Source organism: Paramormyrops kingsleyae, chromosome 2 (assembly GCF_048594095.1).
Source record: "Paramormyrops kingsleyae isolate MSU_618 chromosome 2, PKINGS_0.4, whole genome shotgun sequence".
NCBI lineage: Eukaryota > Metazoa > Chordata > Actinopteri > Osteoglossiformes > Mormyridae > Paramormyrops > Paramormyrops kingsleyae.
In genome coordinates, this window is record NC_132798.1 from 1,407,808 (window position 1) to 1,429,740 (window position 21,933).

The following is a 21,933-nucleotide window of genomic DNA, read 5'->3' on the forward strand; positions in this document are numbered from 1 at the left end:
TTACCAGTTTACCGCGTTTGAATTCACTGAACCAGGTGCCTGGATTCTCCTTTGGCCAAGAAGTGAGTCTTGTCTATTGCAAAGGGCAGGATAGAGAGGGAGAAAGATACATTAAAATCAACAGGAGACCGGGTGCTGGGAGATGCAAAAAAAAAAATATATATATCAAAACAATTTCTGAAGAAAAACTGAGTCAGCAATAATCTGCAGGACAACCTACTTGTGTAAGAATCAAACAGCAACTCTCATCCATCTCAATGCAGTCGATGAATCAACGCTTCTTTTTTAACCAAAGCCGGTAATTCCGTCATACTTCAAAAGCCAAGATTTTCACAAACCAAATTACTTCTTGACACAGATACACTGCACACAGGTTCATCATAAGTGCGAAGTGGATTATTTTCGACAAGCAACACCTGAAGGTCAGCCTGCACGCCTAGATGGCCTTGTTCTGAAAGTTCATCCATTATTCAGACATACAAGTGTATCTTCCAACAGGCGGAATGACAGCCACTCAACAGTGTCACAACAGACCTCGTTATAGACCAAGATTCTACGTTCTGTGTGCTAATGCTTCATGGTTTTATGTAATTATGCTACAGCTTTTCTCGACAATCCCAATATCAAAACTCATTAATTCTTTGGATATGGCCAAAGAAAATTAGTAATAGGTATTCACTAATATATACCTTAGGCACCTTCATCCCTTTAATAGGTGAGCAACAATGTTCCGAAGTTGTAATGGTATTTTGGAGAAGAGAATAATAGCATCCTCTGATGCCTGCAGGGCCGGGGAGGATCAATACTGACTCTAATTGGTATTTTTTTCCAACTCATAAACTCGTGTCGGAGAAGTGAGTGCTACAGCAACTGATTTGAAACAATCACTATTGATGTACATACTAGATGATATTAAATCATTGTAAGAATCAATGTAACTATTAAGTAATACAAACCTAAAAAATAAATAAATAAGAATCTAAGAAGAACAAGAGTGAAGTGCAGTGTTTCCCAATCCGGTCCTCGGGGAGCCACAGTCAGTCCATGTTTTTGCTCCCTCCCAGCTCCCTGCCAGACAATCCACATTTTTGCTCTACTAGGAACTGGGAGGGAGCAAAAACGTGGACTGCCTGTGGCTCCCCGAGGACCGGATTGGGAAACAGTGGTATAGTGGAATGCAGCTATGCCTGGTCCAGGCTAACTTACTCCTTCAGACTTCTTGTCTGGGTAGATGCAGCTCTCTCCCCCTGCAGTGAAGTTACAGTAAACCTTAAAGGAATCCCGGGAGCATCCTTGATTGGGGTCAATCCAGTATTCACCTGCAAGGACAACAAACAGCCAACTTGCTTTACCTGGGTGCAGAAAGTACTGGTGGGGAAGTACTCACACGTCCATGCAGACAATATAGTGGTGAACAATTAGTAGGAAAAAAGTTTCTAAACAGATATTTACATATTTACTGGAAAATTGTGACTAAACAGACCAAGCTCAAAGTTTTTCTTGGAACAGCTGGGTTGCTATGAAAACAGCTAGATGCTTCACCATCAGGGAAATCAGGATGACACAAGTGCAGGTCCTTGCAGGTTCGTGCTGGGTTGTTCTGAGTGCCAAGTGGGTGCTTCATCTGCTCGATCTCCAGCTTCAGAGAATTCAGCGAGCCAAAGATCTCCTCCATGCCATCGTCATAGTCCTTGTAATTGGCATCGGAGTCCGGGTCGTCCATGAGCTGGCTGGCATCAATGTTCCTCCTGCTCCTCTTGGGGCTAGACTGGATTGGCAGCGGGTGGATGACATCACCAGGGGGACCCTGTGCAAAACAAACCACAGCAATGAGCACTGACAACACCTTTCTTCATTTGTCTCTTTCAGAAAATCAAAACCACCTAGAATCTAATCGTACCACAACACTGGTGTCCATACAGTACCAGTTAAGCAAGTACCCCAAACATGCATTCGCAGTCTGAACTATTTTAGAAACAGTCTTGAGACTTACTGGAGGGCCTGGGGATCCTGGGACACCTGCTTCACCCTTTGGACCAGTTTGACCCTGGAACAAGCAGAACAAAAAATACTGTTACACCTGGTTCTTTATAACACATTGAAGTTCATCAGTAGGGGCCTGTAGCATGAAGCTGGATTTATTGGTTAATTAGATAACTTGTTGGATTTAAGGTGCCCTAGTTTAAATTGCCTTTATCTTCATTCACTTACATTTAGTCCATATTACCTAAAATTTAGAGAAGTTATCCAGCTAAGCAAGAAATCCTGCTTTGTGATACAGACCCAAGATCTACTCCCCAAAGAACCTTCACAAACGACTGATTTAAGATGGAATTTAAGTACTTACAGATGAGCCCTTAGCACCTTTTGGACCAGAAGGACCCTATAAAGAAAAGAATCGCAGTGTAAGTGTGAGGAGTTTACTGACCTGGATTAGTATCGACCGTAACACAGGATTCATTATTACAGATGTCAAATCACCAACCGAATGAGATTTTGTTTCCGACACATTGTAAATGGGGAAGAAAATAACCAAACACACAAAGAAAAAACTAGTGAGTATCTCAAAAAGTAACTCAGGTCAGCACAAGTTTTGTTTCTCACAGCTATGTAGAGAATTCATGGGGATGAATGAACACTTCTGCCACATCCTGTTACATCTCCACTTACTGGTAATCCGGGGGGTCCAGGGGGGCCGATGGGACCGGCAGGGCCCACAATACCCTAATGAGGACACAGTCACATGGTTTCTACAGGTTGCACATCTACCCACCCTAATTTTGTTATTTTAGTCTATACCAAGACAAATACATACAACACAGCCTTCATATGGAAGTGATTTTGTTACAGCACGTTCCTTACATTGTCGCCTTTAGGACCGGATGCACCTTGAGGTCCTGGATGCCCTCTGTCACCCTTTTCTCCCTGTTCTCCTGGAGGTCCAATCAGCCCTATCAGCCCAGGGTGTCCCTGAAGAAGAAAGCCCACATATGATGGGGTTCACAAAAAATAGTCAACAAACAAAAAGGCCGGGAAACCAAAGATAGTAGAATCATCTATCTCATCATTTTGAAGATTTCTCAGCTTGGTAGTTAATTATAGGAGGTCTGTGAAGCATGTATGTTCTGTCCTATTTTGTGTGGCTTTCCTCCATGTACTACAATTTCCTTTCACAGCAAATATTTGCAGATAGATGACAAGATGTCTATAAATTGCCCATGGTGTGTGTGTGTGTCCTGGGTATACATCTGCCCTATGCCCTATATTGCCTGGGATAGGTTCCAGGCCCCCTGTGACTCTGTGCTGTATTAGTAGTTGGAAGATGGATGGATTTTTTGATTTTCCTGATTCTGTCAACACTGGCTTAATGGCCTTGAAATTGGCACCAATCCTGGCTCATGTTTTACTCTTACCTTTTCTCCCTTAACACCAGTGTCACCCTTAAGGCCAGGTAATCCAGGTGGACCCTGAGAGAAGGGCAGACAGGCAAGAAATCCTTCATTTGTACTCGCCATCTAATTATGTGCTACCAGGGAAAACTGACTTAGAATTCTCTGTACCATTGGTCCAGGGGGTCCGTCTGGGCCAGGAGAACCTGGGAGACCCTGTTCACCCTGGAAAAGTAAAAGAGAGACGCACGATGACTGAAAGTGCTGACAAAATATTATGAAACATTGTCCTATTGTAATGAAAGTACCATCATCATATACAGAGAAATAAATGTTGACGTTATGCTTACAACTGGGCCTGGGATTCCCCTAAGACCTTCTGAGCCGGGCTTGCCAGGAGATCCCTGAGGCCCGACTGGGCCTGTCCTCCCCTGAGGTCCTTCCAGACCAGACTCACCCTGCGAAGTGTACTTACATTAATACTTGTACATACATTACACTATACTTACTAATACAGGTACTGACGCTAGGACCTTACCTTAGCTCCCCTTTCGCCCTGTCTTCCTTCGGGTCCAATAGGACCAGGTGGACCCTAAAGAGTAGCACAGAAATATAGTATAACATAGCAAAAATATAACAAGAGGAGACAGAAGGGAAATGGAGAATAGGAAGTACATGGTGTATTAGTTCACAACTCCAGGCCACGAAATTTGCAAGAGGGAGCCAATAAGAATATATCTAAGCACTTATCTTCCTCTAAATAACTTACTCTCTTCCCAGGAGGGCCAGAAGGACCAGGTTCTCCAGTGGGGCCAGGAGATCCCTAAGACAGCAGAGAAAGACCAATCAGGCAACTGTAAACAGCATATAGGGCTAGTACATTACTCACAATTATTACGTTAGAAACTAATGGGAGATCTTGAGGGAAGCTTACAGGTTGACCAGCTTCTCCATCATCTCCTTTGTCACCAGGTAGCCCATCCAGACCCTGAAAATGGAAGCAGAAACGGCCGAGAAACCTACTATGATAAACATGGCCTTTTGCATTTCACAGATACAACTCTGCTAGACACAGTGAAATTGCATTTTTCTGGAAATAACTTACAGTTTGACCAGGCTCCCCAGGGGGACCTGGATCCCCAGGAATTCCACTTGGACCCTAAAAGGGAAATTATGCAGTTGGTTTAATTAGGTAGCGACCTGACACTAGCGCTAGATTCAGTTTTTAATTGATTTTTGTCCTTGACAGGATATTAAACATAAAGATACCATCTCAATAAATTTTAATGAAAGTTATTCATTTTGTTAATTTTGTATTGATTCTGACATTGGTAACCCCAAAAACAAATAACAAATAAACATATGATGACAATAAAGCTAGTTATTTGGTTTATATACTGTATGCAGTGCATATGATATGATATGACATGACATGACATGACATGACATGACATGACATGATATGATATGATATGATATGATGTGATATGATATGATGTGATGTGATGTGACATGATGTGATGTGATATGATGTGATGTGACATGACGTGATGTGATTATCTGATAGCTGGCTGATTTGGTATTGATCTTGGTCTGTACACACCGGGCTGCCCTTGGGACCGTCATCTCCAAGAGGACCTTTGGGACCAGGGGGCCCAGCAGCACCAGGAGGGCCAGCTTCGCCCTTTTCACCCCGTTCACCTCTGGGACCCTGAGAAAATTCACAATTCAACATTACAAAACTAAAAAACACAGCTGCGATACACATAAGGCCAACAACCTTCTCAGACATCTACATATGTGATGATGCTTATGAGTAAAAATATGACACATGTCATACATCTGGACACTATGGTAATGATTATTAACAGTTATTGTTAGCAACAGCATTATTATTAGCATTATGCCAGAAGCTTTCAAAAGTACTGGTTATGCATATCATGGGATCTGCTGCACAATGCTAGGTAACTAGTTTGTGACACGGGGTCTCGTTTCACGTACTGGTGCACCGAGATCTCCTGGAAGTCCTGGTTCTCCAGTTTCACCAGATTCACCCTAAATAAATTTGGACAAAGACAAAAACATATGTGATCACTACTAAACATCAACAAGACGATGATATTTTAAAAAACTGCAATTTAACAGCTGTATAGTTACATATAGCTCATGGTGATATGGTGACCTCTTGAGATTCTTTTCACTTGCACACCAACAGTGATCAGACTGTATGGAAATTAAGCTCCTTTTCCATCAGTAATCCTTACACGTGTATAAAACCATGCCTAGTTGGTTCCACATTTCAATTGAGCCCAAATTTTGGTTGTATAAGCGCTGAGTGTTTGCATTTACAACATAATGAATCCCCTTCCACCCATAAAATTGGCAATTTGGCTTTCAGCAATTCTGAACAAAAAATACAGTTAACTGGCCTTCTAAAAATCCAAACCCCGGCAAAGCAGCTGTGCAGATGTCTGAGGCTGCATGCTTGTTGACTTTAAAATTAGGCCATAGCTTCATTGCTGTAATAAGTGCTCTAAAGAAGTTGTGGACCCTATGAGATCAGTTGCACTCAGCAAAATGACTAGATTTATGCAATAAAACAGAGATGTGTGGTGAGAGGAATTCCAGTGGGAGAAGCTGATCCAATCAAATAGCGCTAGTCATACATTCACACATGAGCGCATACTGATAAGGGCAGACAGCAGGTAGAAATCAATACCCACTGTCCAGTGCAGGCAATTCGGTGCCACCTCTGTCACACTATTCATCTTAATATTTTTCATAATCTGCCAACTGGGCTTCATGCATCAGCGTTCCTCGACAAGTTTAGAGAATGTTGATGGGAGTCGTAAGCAGGAAGTCAAGACTCATTAATTCAGTGGAACTCTGACTTAGGTGAATCCGCATTAAACTCATTTCATCACCTGCATCTACTGCTGTTTGCCATACTGTTGTACATTTTATAAATAACCTTTTTTTATTATTTGAACCCACTACAGGCAAGTTACAAACAAGATCTGTTCCTTAAGTCTGCTTTTAAGTCGAATTTGTAGGTAAGGCAGAGCAACAATAATACAGAACATAATAATAATAATAATACAGAAAGAATAAAAATAACTACGTAAAGTACTGTGCTGTACCTCGAAATAATGAATTGCTGAAGCTGAACAATGTTATCATGAGCGTCACAAAGTAATACATGCGTTGTTATTACAAACCATTGTATTTAACTGAAATATTTAATATTATGGGCTTTATGGCAGTCCGTTCGTAAGTACGAGTTGTCAGTATGTTGTATGTTCTTAACCCAGGGGTCGCCTGTACTTACACATGAGAAAAAAAGACAGCATGGTACACCAGTACGCCTTGCATTTTTATTTCTTAAGAAGCAGACTGGTGAAATTCCTGACTACAGTAGGAACTTGTGCTTCAGGGTTGTACTGTCCATTAATTATTAATATATGTTAAACCACTAGAAGCAGAAATATGCCCTTTGCAGTCATGTATTATGCTATGATGGTTTGGAGAACCTAACATAACAGCACATGTAAAGTGCGACAAAAGACATGTTTTATTAAAGAGAGTAGAGAGAAAGGAGCAAACCTTTTCTCCCACAGCGCCTGGGTTGCCAATGCCACCAGGTGGCCCCTGGGAACCGTCTGCGCCGGGGGGTCCTGAGGGGCCTCTGGGGCCAGGGGGGCCGGGGGGGCCCTGAGGGAGAAAAACAGGAGATCAAGTGTGAAGATAAGGACACAGAAAACGGCATGATAAAGCAACCCAAAGCAGAGCAGGCTTTACCATCTGGCCGACGTCTCCGGTCTCACCCTTCTCACCAGTAGAACCAGGACGTCCCTGCATTTAAAATGTAGGGGAAGAAATCAACTGTGGTGCTAAGTAGTGATACAGTTACCCCTCCGCATCAACGGGAGATTGGTTCCAGGACACCCTGCAGATACCAAAATCCGTGATGCTCAAGTCGCTTATATAAATTGTATAAATTTGCATATGCACAGCAGTCCCTATACTTTAAATCATCTCTAGATTACTTATAACACCTAATACATTATACATGCTGTATAAATAGTTGTTATACTATTTTTGTGGGAATAATGACAATGTACATGTTTTGATATTGGAACTCTGGATATTTAATTTAATTTAATTTAATAAAAAAAAAAAAAATTCAATCTGCAGTTGGTTGAATCCGCAGATGCGGAATCCAGTCTGGATAACTTGGGCTAATCTCATCCCAGTCTCACCTCCACTCTGACAGCTTAGCTTTACTGTACCTGGAGGCCGATTGGCCCAGGAGGTCCTAGGAAGCCTCTGGGTCCTTCATCGCCTTTTTGCCCAAAGAGTCCCTGCTGTCCTCTGGGTCCAGGTTCCCCATCAGCTCCCTTTCACAACACAGCTGAGTTTGCATGGTGAAATAGCTCTGCAGACCTTCTCAGTGGAAGCATATGGCACCAAACCACCAAAATGCACTCATTTTACTTTTATCAGTTACACAAACGTAGCATGAGGAAGGCACACTGATGATACCTCTGACCTTAGTAGAGACTGGATAACTATCAGGAATGATAATTTAACATTATCATTTTACTTAACTTTCCTATGAACATACTGGAAATCAATTCTACAAATATCAGCAATTCACTGTAACTGACATATATAACAAAGTTAAGCATTATTAAGCATAAGAAATACTTACAGCAGGACCAGGTTGTCCAATTGGGCCTTGTGGACCGGTGGGACCAGGAGGACCCTACAAGAAAAAACAAGATTAGTGAATGCTCACTAGATTATCTTCAAAAATCTATATAATAAGTGATATGACCCAACAACTATGCTTATAAGGGCACTTTTCTACCGCACCAAGTACCATACTTTTGGTACGGTACTTTTCGTATGGTACTTTTGGTACGGTACTTTCAGTACTTTTGCTCTTCCATTGACTTCCAGTTGAGTTCCAGTACCAAAAGTTCCAGTACCAAAAGTTCCAGTACCAAAAGTGCCAAACCAGCTGTGGTACTTCTTTGGTACTTTGTGATAGAACTTGAAACACTTTCTTGCCTCGGAAACACAATACAACCACAATCTTGAAAAATGTTATGAACTCAGAAAATGACTAATGAAGTAAAAAAAATACATAAATAATTGCTATCTGCTCATAAGAATGGATATAACAAAAAGATCAGGATGGCATGACAAGAAATTTCAAAAGTGTTTTGTTTAATATACGGTGACAGCATGCATATAGTGTGCCGCCATAGCGATATCATTTTGTTGTAAATATAGCAATGTGATTTCATTGTAAAAACTATTGGGGTATTTATAAAGCAAAAAGGAGCTCATAAATTTCTCACAAACCCATCCAGGAGGGATATAAACAGCAAAGATGAAAATGATTATGAATGTCTTGGAGAACACATGCAGCACTGATGCAAAAGCAGGTAAATTTTGAACTGATTTTTAAGCATATATTAGATAATCTATAGAAGGAATAACAATTAAAACTGCAAAGCTAGCTAAGGTTTTTTTTTTGTATAATAGAGTAAAATGTTTTAGTGGAACTTTAGAGGAACTCCCTGCACTATAATGTAATGCAGAATTGAAAGTAAGGAAAAGCCTGATTTTAATCTAGCTTACGAGCGATGTAACAATTGCATGTGCACAATATGCGATGTTGCTATTAATACGGCACATCGTCCAGTCCTATAATACACTACAGCCATTTTTCAAGCTCAGTACAAAATTCCCCACTTCGCTTTGTGATGTCATCCAGAGGCGGTACCAGTTTTTAAGGCAGTGGAAAACCAACACCTTGAAGTACCGTACTTTTGGTAATTTCTCAAAGTACCTGGTACCTGATGTGGTGGAAAAGCACCTTAATAGCTAATTTTAAAGGACGTGGAGGGGAGGACAGCATGGGGTAACATGGCATGACTCACGTGTTCCCCTTTATCGCCTTTGCTGCCCTTCTGTCCTGGCTCACCAACCTCACCCTGGAGGAGTGAGAAACACAAAACCGGTAAATCACATTAATTATAGACACCATCCTTCCAACTTAGGGCTTCAGCTACCAGATGTTCTCAATGGGTTTTGGTATTCAAGAGCCATAAAATCAGCGGGGAAATTTCACCGTATGGGGTAAACTCTGTAGGGTCTTGGCACGTGTGTCAGCTATCCTGCCTTGTCCTGTCTTCATCTTTTTAAACTTTTTACACGTCTTCTGTGTAGTTTTTGCAGCTGTGATTTACATAACTGTCTGTTGCCATTAGGCTTTCAGAAGATCTCGTACTAATACGATCACAGCTTGCAAGATACCTGCCCTCCTCAACAACATTAGCTACATGATGCTATTTTAAATGCGTTACTCTTCCAAAAAATTAGCTACACTATTCCGAATGCAATATTCTTCCCAAATATTCGCTACAAGATTACTATTTTGAATACAATTGTCTTCCTGAACATTAGCTACAAGATTACTAATTTAATTGTAGAATTCTTCCCCATAGGCGAATAGGCTAAGGTAACAAAGTCCACCAGTCATTCATTATAGGCCAAAAAGTTTTATACATGTAAATTTGTATAAGTAAACGAACAAACACACAAGTAAACAAACACCATGTACATATACAATTATTAAAATTATTATTACACATTGATATGACTAACACACAAGTCACAATTTCAAATATAACTACAAAATAATATAATTTTATTAAAATTAATATGTTCAAATAGCATTTTATTCTGACCAGTAGGGGGTGAAATTGCACCCTGTGAACTACTCTTCCCAAAATACCTAAGAATATAGAAAATACATGAAGTTGCAAACTGTATCTACTGAGCAACATTTCTGAAACGCATGATAATTTGTTTCTTATGACAGATGGCTGTATTAAAGGTCATATTAGCATATACATTGTTTACACAGTATTATGAGCGTCTCTCTTTTATAGAGCCAGAGAAATGGTTTAGCCCATTTATATCTTACCTTATCCCCATCCTCTCCAGGGGGCCCCAGGGGACCTGCAGGTCCTGGGAGTCCAACTGGACCTTGAATCCCATCTCTTCCAGCTGGCCCTTGAGGACCCTTCTCACCCTGTAACATGTATTGCAAAAGCAGGACACTGCTGTGGCTGACAGAAAGAGTATCTGCACGATCCATTACAGAAAGCCCAGCTGAATTTAAGGTAATTTTAGATCAGACAGTCGTACCGGGGTACCCTTCTCTCCAGCGGGACCCGGGGGACCTTGGGGTCCCGGACGTCCCGGAAGGCCAGTGGGTCCGGCTGCACCAGCAGGGCCTCTTTCTCCAGGGGAGCCCTGTGGACAGAGGAATGAGAACGGGTCCATAAAACACTGAAAGGTCTCAATAAGCAATGTGTTCCTCACCCTGCACCGAGGCAGCGCACACAGTAAATATGCTTCTAGGTGATTGGAATAAGGCTGACATTTCATATAGGGCATGGATTTGTGATTATTAATTAATGCAAACATAACCTGGCCATAATAATATGAAAACACTGCAAATTATGCAGATTTCAACATGATTTTTATATACGAATAACTTTCACTGTTGACTGATGCATATTTCCGAGAATGTGTTGTTTTCCATCTAAACTACGCAAAGTTAATTAAACTGATAAGATACGTGAAGAAGTGAAATTTGCGTTTCAACAGTGCAAGCAGTTCAAACAATAGCAGGAATGAGATGCTTAAAACAGATTGTTATAATTCAATAAACATCTCTTTAATATTCTGCATGTGATTAGAAATAGCTGGCAGTCATTTTAAACACTGTTGAACTCAAATAAAACTTTATTTTAATTCAATCTGTTTCATAAAACTGCCCTTTGTAATACGATAATAACAACAGGCTTCCAGCAGTAACCTTCAAAAAGCCCCTAGAGTAAGATTTATTTTCATCGCTGACTACAGCATAATAAACATGCTCAGTGGGAGAATAATTATTCTCCTGCTCTTATAATGTATCACCAAGCTTCTTAAATATTCTCTTTAAATATAGGAGCTAAAAAATATATTAATATCACCCAGAAGAATTAATATGTTTAGACCTATTTCTGTGTTGGTAAAAAAAAATATAAAAATAAAAAACGACAATTGAATAAATAAATAAATAAAAATAATTTACAGGTTTTACAAAAGCTATGTCTAAAAGAGAATCACTTCCATTCTCAGTGAAGGCCTGACCATCGCCCAAGACATTAGTTTCTGTGAAAAGCTTTAATCGGCTCTTACGGCTGGTCCAGGTGGACCGTTGGGGCCTTCGTTTCCTTTCAAACCAGGAGATCCCTGCAAAAAGCAACACATTCGTGATCAACACATGCAGCACCAATTGATACTTCACTGACATAATTATTTTAGGAAGCCATCAAATGTTCCTCAATTTTTTTTAATAAACATTCATGCTATCCTAGAGATCAGAGACTGAGAATTTTACCTTTATCTTATTTTCTGGAATCTGAATGAAGGCATCAATGAGAGCAGGGATGCTTACCGTGGGTCCGGGTAGGCCTCGTTCCCCAGGAAAGCCTCTCAAACCTGGGGGGCCGTCTTTCCCTGCCGGGCCGGCAGGACCTGGGTCACCCTGCAATGGCGAAGGTGCTTCTGTTTGTGATCTCTGAGTACTGCTATATATGTTCACTTTGTGAAAGACAAAGTGCACGTAGAAATACGGAAGGTGTGTCCTGAGGAGTGATGCTGGCTGAATGAACGCAGGTGGATGTGTGTAATAAGGGCTGTTAGCGTAGGGCTAACACTTTAGCGTGATGAATGTCTTCACCTTGGATCCCTCTTTTCCACCGGCTCCTGGAAGACCTTGTTCTCCTGGGGGTCCAGGTGGTCCTGGGTGTCCTCGCTCCCCCATTGGCCCAGTCTCACCTGTGGGGCCCTGGGGAAATAATATAAAAAATCACATGACCTCTCACATGACATCATTTTTCTCCCACTTAGCAGGTAGGCTATTGTTTTGCAGGCAACAAGCTTGTCACCTACTGTGTGTTAAAATCAAACAAGGTTTCATAACTACATGGATTATATACCCAAGTATAAAAGCATTCTTAAGGGTGTCAAGCAGTAATATGGCATTAGCAGGTGCTCCATTCATTGAATGAGTGCTGCAGACCGTTTACTAATCAAGGGGACACCACTGGGCCGGTTCCCCCTGTCCGGAGACCTGTCTGGCCGGGGAGATTGGTTTAAAAGAAGGTGCAGCCTTTCGACAGCTCAGCGTGCCGCCCAGCCTAACGCACCGCATCCTGGACACAGCTTACGGCACAGCATGCCCTCTGGGTGCTTTTTTCCCCCAGTAATATGGGACAAGGAGTGCTGCTTGGGTCTTTGCCTCTAAATTAACAGCTTATCCTAGAGTACATTTCTGTAATGATGTTTACTGAATAATTCTTCTTCGTCCGACAGCAGTATAATGGCGACTATCAGGGGAAATGCTGGATGCTGCCCCTTACACCTCGGTCCGTGTGCCTGGTAACCGGAATCAAGGTGGTGCACTAGTCTGTGCGTAATGACCTGGATTAGCATTTGCAAAAGCTCTCCCGTGGAAGAGGCTGCTGACTGGCCATACATAATGTATGAAGTGTGGAGCGGTGATATATGCGAGGGTAAAGTACTGGGCCTTCCCCCGGCCACGCGAAAGGCGAACGCCGGAAGGCAAACGCCGGAAGGCAAAGGACTTCATGCAGAGGCCTCCTGACGGCAGTACAAACAGCACCCGACTGCCTAATGGCTGCTGCCACCACCCAGGAAATAAAAACACCTCTGAAATATTTAAACGCAATCCGCAGCAACCGGTGAAACTGCACACAATGAAAACGAATGTTTGACGTCTTTAAAGTCACTAATCTGTATGTAGCAAAGTCGACATGCTGCATGGTGAAAACAAGAACGCACATATTTACTGCTCTGTTTGGACATTCCTGCTAATGCGTATCATTCTAGAATACTCAACGTTAAGGGACAATCTTTAATTTAGGTTTAATCCTGGGGTGTTTTTTGTATGTCGATTAAGAAACTCGGGGTGTTCTTGCTGGGTGGAGACTGTAGAATGGGAGCTGCTGAAATCTTGAACATTATTTTGTCATCCAACCAAGTCTTATAAAAATGGGTCTGATAGTGTTCAAAACGTGGTGACGCACCTGTGGTCCCACAACACCAGGAGGTCCTGGTGGTCCTGTTTTGCCTTGGAAACCCTGTTGAGGAGATAAGAAGCAGTTACTATATATACAGTTATACACAGACTGTAGCCTATGCATCATGAATCAGGCCAGATTATGGCAGATTAGGCAATTAGGCAGTATTTGGTATGTAACAGTACACAAGTACTGTGATCCCTGAACTAACAGTGATTCAGTTTAGGCTTTTCCACCACAATGGGTCTTGAGTTTCAATTTATAGACTGATTTCTTCAATGTAACAATTTTTCAGTCAATGAATATACTTTGCTGCATGACATGATTTTTTTGATAGTACAGTTTCAAAAAACTATGCGCAGTATCATGGACCAATTCTCTTGGTTCAAAGGTTTCCAGCCAAAGAAACAGAATAAATCTGACAGGTGCACCATTTGTTAGCAAAACACACATCGGCTGCATGTAAATGCAGAGTGTAGGGTGAACATTTCTTCAAGCATTCAGTCGTTGTTCTACACCTGCATTGTCTTTACACATCTTGTTTCAGCCTTTGTCATTGATTTCAGCTTTTTGTTTATTACTTATATACAGTATTGTTTTTGCCTTCCAGTGATATTTGGGGAAATTTTTTTGAGGTTTTTTGGTTGGACTAGAAATGCCACTATGTGTTTTATCATTTCAAATAATGGAAACAGGTTTTCAGACTACGTTTTTTTGATTTATGGTGTTTCTTTCTGATACTAATTAGTACCGTAAATCGAGGGAAGACGATATTGGGAAAACCCCCAGCACTCACTGTTTCGCCTCTCTGTCCAGGATGTCCCGGCAGCCCGTCTTTTCCAGCCGGCCCCTACAGAGCACATTAGACGATTAATATCGCGTACTGAACTAAATGCAAAAAAACATGATATAACTCAAATCGAAGTACAGTCAAATCAACATGTCAAAAAAAACATTTCGTCTTCAAGCTGGAAAATGGATTGAAAGTTTTCCACTTACCGGGGGACCCTTTGGTCCTGGAAATCCTGTTGGACCTTGAGGCCCTGGCAGACCCTGGAAGAGAAGTCCCGGTCAGTGCTGAAAAGGCATCACCAACTCTACACTGATGCCTCTTTAGCATAATCAGAATCACCACACCCCTCATTTACATACCCTTTCACCCGAGGGCCCAGGAGGCCCGTCAGTTCCTGAGGTACCCTGTCCAATAAAGTAGATATGAAGAAATGACTCACTGAGAGAAGCAATAAAAGGGTCGCGCTAAAAGGCAGGGAAGAAGGTCACCTTTGGTCCCGGTTTTCCAGTTGGGCCCCTCGGACCCCTTTCTCCACGTGGACCCTGTGGAAGGCATATAGTCAACGAGGTTCAAAGACATCACATTCTATAAACTGTACACCATCTATTTTCAACATTTCCAAAAGAAAAGTTAAAGGAAACTCACAGTTGGCCCCCTCTGGCCACGGGGGCCTGGTTTTCCAGCTGTTCCCTGAGGGGCGAAGCAGGAGAATTAGAAAGAGCACACATCCCTCAGCCGTGAGCAATGCCCAGGCAGATTAAAGTCTGACAAATCTGACAGAGCCATATGTCCTCACAGGTGTGACTCAGCAGCAGAATTAAACTGGTGACAGACAAGTCATCACATCCTGGCCACGCTATGGATCAGAGCACCCCCAATAAATCCTGGCTGACACAACGGTGACCTGTTCAAACTCACTACCCTCTTAATGGTTACAAAGACACCTCAGTCACCCTTCTGTTTACCAAAGAAGCCAGCAAATATGGGGAGAACGGGAAAGAAGGGCTTCCTAATGGAAGAGTCAGCTAACATTCTGCTCTCTGAAAACAATTAAACAATCAGACCAAGGAATTAATACCACATTGTACCAATATAAATATTTTTGATCGTTTTTCACTGTGAATATCGTTAAAGCAGCACATATTTAAAACTACAAATCAATTTTATAAGTAAATTAACAGGGACTTTTTTTTGGTTTTTGAATATAATATACAGCATGGATCTTTTGAAAAAAAGTGATTAACTGCATAAATCAATCAACTAATCAATTACAAAATTAACCAATAATGTAGTTGTAGGCAGGATTGATGTAATAATTACTGAATTAAAATACAGACGTTCTGAAAAGGAAGGCATTGGGCAATTCGTGGCGTAAACCGTGCTCCGCTCAGATATAGCTAAAGACTCAGGGCTAATGAACAGCATGGCTGTAGCCCCGAGCTAACTCCAGGCACGCAACAAAGATATGTTTGGTAGGCGCTAAGGATTTTCTGTCTCGCTTGCTTTGATTGTGCTATTCGGAATGACAGCTAATGAAGAAAGAAGTGCACTCCATTGAATTCAGATCTATTTCATATTGTCAGGACCTCCAATTTCACTCTTCAAGTCTGATTTACTAAAGTGGGCCTGACTTTCATCAAGCCTTACAGCCAGGGATCTCTGATTCTTACAGTGGGAAGAAACACCCACAACATACCCACCCGTGTGCCTTTTTCTCCATTGGCTCCTGGAAATCCTTGAAATCCTTGAGAGCCCTGATAATGACAAAGGAGAAGAGAAGATTTAATCCCAAGTTCATCAAAGCGGGATAGCGGATGAGTCTTGTGCAATGTGCTGTGATTGAACGTGAGGCGGCCACCAAACTGCCTGAGAAAATCAGATCACTTTGATCAGGACAGTTCAAACAAGGCTTGTGCTGTTCAAAGACAGGCTCGATGAAGAAACACCAGAAGATTCTTCAAGGTTCCCCTGCCATGTTTAATCAGGATCTTTCAAAGTCTCTTGTCCCTTGTGGGACATGGAAGTTCAACACCAGGTTATTTTTACAGGCAAGTCTACCGGTAAGAGTTTAATAACTTACCTTTGAACCTTGTCTTCCCTGATAACCTGGCAATCCCGGAATGCCAAGCTTTCCCTAACAAGTGTTAAGAGAAAGTTAAGGGTAAGTAGAGAACCAATCTGCAGTTCTAATGTCTCAGTATTCATGTCTCTCTGTGTCTCTTAAGGAATTTAATTCAGTCCATGTTTCATTAAAAATCTAAAGTCAAAATCAGCACTGATGAGATTTAAATCTCATCAATCTCATGTTTTTTAAGACTTATTTTTCATCACTTGAAGTGCTTTTAGGGTGGAGCCCCGAGCCGTCACGGGTGCCCCCGTTTGCTGAAAGGGGTTGTTTGCTCTTTGGGAAGTCCCAAAGATCTCCCAAAAATCTCCCTTTTGTATTATATTTCCCCCCCCAAAAGAGAGAGTGTAACACAAACCCTCCCCCATGCATATGTCAAACCAGCCATTCACTCTGTACCCAGTCACTAAACACCCAAGACATAAATCTTTATCATTATTTGTGCTGGATTTTAGACAAGACAGCTTTTCAGGTGATTAAGATCCACTTGTTTTAGAAGTTCTCTATTTACCCCAGTCCCTAAGAGGATGCAGTGCTTCGTCTTTTCTCCTAAACATCATTTTCCCTTTTACTACGCTGTGGTAGATCCAGAATATAAAACCTTCACATGCCTTCTCCCCAAACGGGCCGATGGGGCCAGAATCCCCAGGAAGACCAGCGCGGCCTTTGGGACCCTCTGGTCCATCCTCGCCTCTAGGTCCAGCAGCTCCTATCTCCCCCTGTTTGGAGAAACCCAAGATAACTGCAGCACAAATACAGTGTTAAACGGAAAGCAAAGGAAGCACTGCATCGGCAGGCGGCCCTGAATGCTTACTTACACGGGCGTTTTCTACCTCTCACTTTTAAGTAGAGCAGGAGAAAATGTCACTCTCCCACTGTGAAATATACTTTCATATTCTAATTCCCTCACTGTAAGTATCATATTTACTGCCATTCACAGTGTCTGAGAAATAAATTGGATAAAGCAATTTCCAGACCTGCCAGACACCACGGGATGAGTTACAACACACTTTATTGTCTCTGCTTTAAAATTCATTAATACTCTTCTTATTTTACTATCCAGTGCCAGGATTAGTCTTGTAAACCTGAATTAAAGTCACTCCCTCACTGCACAGTTACTATGGTGACAGCATAAACTGCACCACTGACACCCCCCCCCCCCCACCCATTTTAAGAGTTAAAACTGTCACAGAATATGTCATTGTCACTGTCAGTGACAAGAACCTGTACACTAGATAACTGCACAATAAAGGGAATTTTTCCACTCATAAATAAGCAAATTATTATATAAGTGTGTGTGCTTCCTTTAAGTGGAGGATACAGAACACTGCTTTAACATATTCACACTGACTATTTCCCTTCTTCAGGTGTATAAAAGAGGTCGCAGATGTTTTGATTAAAGACGTGAGTATGAGTGGCCCTTGTAAGGCAGCGCAGAATGATGTCAGATTTTACTGCTAATTGAATTCCTAATGAAGCCCGGCTAATGCTGGGTTTTGCATCTCGCTTCCCTCCGCTGAGTTACGATATTGTGATCTTCTGCATGCAGGGTTTGACTTTGAAAGCGGGGCTTGTCAGCAGTAATTGGAAATGAGGGGACAATGCAGATGGTATGTTTTGAAGTGAAACGCGCCGGGACGGCCCGCGGAAGCTTGTGAAGTGCGATCACAGGACGGCTCGGGGAGTTCCGAGACAGCCGGGGATTCCTGCCGCATCCCTGCATGTCCTGCTAATCATGTAGTGCGGGGGAAGCAAAATAAAGCATTTATGAAGTGAATTATTTTTAATTCATCTCCACATCCTTTTTTTAATAAATAGAATATCTTACTCGGTCACCCTTGCCACCCATGTCTCCTTTAAATCCAGGGAATCCTTCTTCTCCCTGAGACAGCAATCAGCCAACATATAAAACAGTTAAATGAGAACAGCCAAGAACTGAATCTGGAAGAGGAATGTATGTATATCCATACATCCTCAATGGAGATTCATTTTATCAGTATCAACATCTGGCAGTAAAAACTGAGAAATTATACTGATGTGCTTTAAAATAAAATAACTCAACACTGAAATCAGTAGTTTATCAAAAATTTATCAAAATCTGTAAATTGAATTACTCATAGTACACATATCTAAAACGATGTTTTTAAACTGTATTTATGTCCTATTGCTAAATTCTTCTGGGGAAGAGAACTCATAAGTCTTTAAAATACAATAATAAAAAAAAACAAAAGTAGCCACCTTCTCTCCTTTAGTTCCCTTTAATCCACGAACACCATCAGCTCCCTAAAAGAGAATAACTTGATCAAAGTAATTGTAAGATAAATATATAGTTTAAACGGACTGCCGCATGCATATTGGGTTATGAAATCCAACACGTGGAAAGTATAATATTACTGCCATCTAGTGGTATGTAAAAACATCACAAATATTTTATAATTGTTACTCAGATCTGTAGTGATAACAGCAAGGCATTCAGCCAAACATTACGTGGTAGACACTTTCAATAGAAGATTGTTTTTCTTTACATAAATCTCTAAACCAGAACAAGTGGCAGACATGAATGGTAGAGAAGTGTTTTGTTGCTTAAGGAGAAACAGTATTAGCAGAAGAGTATTAGCAGAACAGAGCACAGTGAAACCACCTTATTGTCTGGAAACCCTGAAACGTATGATAGGAATATTTTAAATTGCTACTGTGCTCCACTGCATTGAAACAGCCACTATCTTGAAACAATTAGCCAGAAAATCTGACAATGTTGAAATTACGGCTCAGGTAGGCATATGTGTAGCAATCAGTGTAGGTGCAGGGCTGGATGAAGAGGCCTACAACATGCACGAACATTAACTGGTCAATACAACAAATCCTCCACAATATGACAGGTGGTCATGGTCATAGCATAGCGACCTACAGCCCCTATTTAGTCTTCTAAAAACAAACAGGCCAAGATAACGCTGCATCGAAGGGCACATGCCATGAATGCACTGTTACCCAGACATTAAGAACCCATCTCTCAAACCTAATCTGACACCTGACCTTGAAGGGTCGCAGATTCAGGCTCAATCGGAAACCTTGCATGGGCCTGCTAACTGTGTCTCTGCGATCGGGGTTGGAAGTGACTGATTACCCATAATCCAATACAAACAATACCCTGAAGCAGAACTCACCTTTACACCTCTGGGTCCGGGATAGCCAATCGGACCTTGTGCACCATTGGGACCCTAGCATTGCAAGATAGAAAACGAGAAAATGTAAAACACACTGAACAATTTTACAACATAATATTACTACAATGAATAAAATATAAAAAGGAGGAGTTACCATGTTTCCTTTTTCGCCATGCGGTCCTTCCTTTCCTGGATGACCCTATTATTAAATGATAGCATGATATAATATTATAATAGCTTTCTCTGACATATGGCACCCTATGAGAGCAATCAATGCTGTGTACAAATGAGCAATTAAAATAAAGTGCCCCCCCCCCCAGACAAGCATGAGGGATGGGATGACCCACATGTGCATGCACATTTAAAGGTGTTTTCAAAGTATAGCCTATGTCGAGTGGATCGTCTGTCATGCTGGGCACACAGATTGGCACAAGGAATGAGTGGAGATGGCTGTGGTTGGGGGGAGGCCATATTGCCCTCCGAACAGATGGGACCCAGGCCCTTTAAGCGATTTCGATGACGGACTCACTGGAGGGCCGTCCGCTCCCGCCACTCCCAGTAGGCCTGGCTTGCCAGTGGGACCCTGTATAAGGAAGACGTCGGCCATCACAGATTTATCAGGGACGGGCAAACAAGTACCTCCCAAGGGAGTTAAAAACCGGAACCTACAGCAAAGAAGCCTCTGATGCACAGAGACACCCGTCATATCAATGGTGCCCCCTGCTGGAGGGAAACTCACACTGGAGGGCAAAAAATGAACGAGATCCATCATATATTTTTAGGCCTAAAAATGTAAATACCAACCTCAAAGATCAAGGGCTGCAAAATATTGCCACACACCACAGCTGAATATGTAAGTATATGTCATCTCAGAATACGTCATAAAATCAATCCTTTTCATTCTATACATCAATATTTGTACTGCACCATTACAGCAGTTGCTATAAGCTTAATATCCTCAGGAACTATGTATAATATTCTAAAGCAATAATATTGTAACACAGAATAATACTGTTATCTTAAAAAAAATGAACTGCTAGAATTCCAGCATTTATGTAGTACATAACTTATTTTTTATTGACAATCAGTCACTTTACTGATTTTACACAGGCCTCTGGGGGGGCGACGGGGGGGGGGGGGGGGGGGGGTAAATGTCACATTTTATGACCCATTAACGAGTTCCTCAGATCTTGGAGCAGCTCGTTGGGACTGAGTGGTGATCCTGACCACAGAGGCCTGAGAGGCCCCTGCTTGCCCTTTGCCCTGGGGACACATGGTGGGACCAAGAAGGCGGGGCTTGGTCTGGGCAAAGCCCTCACAACCACCAATGAAGCAGAGGGGCCTGACACTGCTGTTAAATACTGTTATCACTCTGGGAAAACATGTGACCATCCTATTGAATTAATTCACATCCTCCAGGCAGTAAATTCACACTTCCTGTTATGTTTAATGAACTTGTGAAATAATAACAACACTGGTGCCCCAGCAATATGTCCGTGGGCAAAGACGTGTGTAACACCTCAGTTCTGATGCTGCCTTTTCCAACCAACATGGAGTAACAGAGTCACACCGATTTTAACTGTTAGCTTTTCCACAGCCCAGTGTTCAATAGTGCCCTGCAGATCCGTTATGGTGATTGCATCTTTGGTAGTGTAGAATTATCACAGGAGTGTGTCAGAATGGGTTCTTTGCGGAATGGATTTGCAAACACCTTTCAACTATCTGGATCGATATCATAGCAGTGAGAAAACGCATTTGGCTGTGAGCTTGAGTATATGATCGATAGGCTTGGACCTTCTCTAGGCTGTGACATTTCCACAGTCAGACTATAATGAACAGTCTATTGAAGACAAAAGTGATTGTGGTATATAATGTGAGACGTGTAGGACTACCTTATCTCCAGGAGCCCCAATGTGTCCTTGAGGTCCTGGAAGACCCTGTAAGAAACAAAAAGTTGACTTTCAAAGTCATGTCAGGGATAGGTGCTGCCAGCAGCTCAGACATGATAAAAGACTGAATTATGCCTTTATGAACTTATAATAATAAACAGAAAGGATTTTATTGTAAAATTGCATGAGTTAGTTATATGAATGAATTGATCTAAGTACATTAGTTTGGTGCCCCAGGTTCATTGTTTACACAGGTTGGTACTGGAGGGTAAAACACCGGCGGCTACAAGGGTCATGATTGCAAAGGACATAGATTTACAAATGTCACGTTCTGTTTTAGTTCAAAGGGAAGGGTTATGCTTAGAGCTATAATCCATCTATCACATCTTTTCAAAACT

General features: G+C 41.8%; 1 protein-coding gene across 2 annotated transcripts in view; it reads right to left on the bottom strand.

Annotated features, from left to right (window-relative positions):
• LOC111833387 (collagen alpha-1(V) chain-like) overlaps nt 1-21,933 on the bottom strand; it is a 93,347-nt gene that overhangs the window by 5,702 nt on the left and 65,712 nt on the right. The window contains exons 24-64 of one of the 2 annotated variants that reach the window (XM_072703289.1): nt 21,539-21,583; nt 20,176-20,229; nt 19,801-19,845; nt 19,647-19,700; nt 18,721-18,765; nt 18,311-18,364; nt 17,094-17,201; nt 16,438-16,491; nt 16,058-16,111; nt 15,003-15,047; nt 14,846-14,899; nt 14,717-14,761; nt 14,564-14,617; nt 14,361-14,414; nt 13,571-13,624; nt 12,202-12,309; nt 11,917-12,006; nt 11,658-11,711; nt 10,614-10,721; nt 10,390-10,497; nt 9,341-9,394; nt 8,101-8,154; nt 7,679-7,786; nt 7,188-7,241; nt 6,993-7,100; nt 5,391-5,444; nt 4,993-5,100; nt 4,495-4,548; nt 4,324-4,377; nt 4,159-4,212; nt 3,928-3,981; nt 3,740-3,847; nt 3,561-3,614; nt 3,414-3,467; nt 2,863-2,970; nt 2,671-2,724; nt 2,348-2,383; nt 1,994-2,047; nt 1,543-1,807; nt 1,207-1,319; nt 5-73 (exon numbers count right to left, since the gene is read on the bottom strand). In XM_072703289.1, the coding sequence (XP_072559390.1) occupies nt 5-73; nt 1,207-1,319; nt 1,543-1,807; nt 1,994-2,047; nt 2,348-2,383; nt 2,671-2,724; nt 2,863-2,970; nt 3,414-3,467; nt 3,561-3,614; nt 3,740-3,847; nt 3,928-3,981; nt 4,159-4,212; nt 4,324-4,377; nt 4,495-4,548; nt 4,993-5,100; nt 5,391-5,444; nt 6,993-7,100; nt 7,188-7,241; nt 7,679-7,786; nt 8,101-8,154; nt 9,341-9,394; nt 10,390-10,497; nt 10,614-10,721; nt 11,658-11,711; nt 11,917-12,006; nt 12,202-12,309; nt 13,571-13,624; nt 14,361-14,414; nt 14,564-14,617; nt 14,717-14,761; nt 14,846-14,899; nt 15,003-15,047; nt 16,058-16,111; nt 16,438-16,491; nt 17,094-17,201; nt 18,311-18,364; nt 18,721-18,765; nt 19,647-19,700; nt 19,801-19,845; nt 20,176-20,229; nt 21,539-21,583 (2,958 nt within the window). The remainder of the gene's footprint in view (nt 1-4; nt 74-1,206; nt 1,320-1,542; nt 1,808-1,993; nt 2,048-2,347; nt 2,384-2,670; nt 2,725-2,862; nt 2,971-3,413; nt 3,468-3,560; nt 3,615-3,739; nt 3,848-3,927; nt 3,982-4,158; nt 4,213-4,323; nt 4,378-4,494; nt 4,549-4,992; nt 5,101-5,390; nt 5,445-6,992; nt 7,101-7,187; nt 7,242-7,678; nt 7,787-8,100; nt 8,155-9,340; nt 9,395-10,389; nt 10,498-10,613; nt 10,722-11,657; nt 11,712-11,916; nt 12,007-12,201; nt 12,310-13,570; nt 13,625-14,360; nt 14,415-14,563; nt 14,618-14,716; nt 14,762-14,845; nt 14,900-15,002; nt 15,048-16,057; nt 16,112-16,437; nt 16,492-17,093; nt 17,202-18,310; nt 18,365-18,720; nt 18,766-19,646; nt 19,701-19,800; nt 19,846-20,175; nt 20,230-21,538; nt 21,584-21,933) is intronic. The other variant, XM_072703298.1, reaches the window with a different exon arrangement.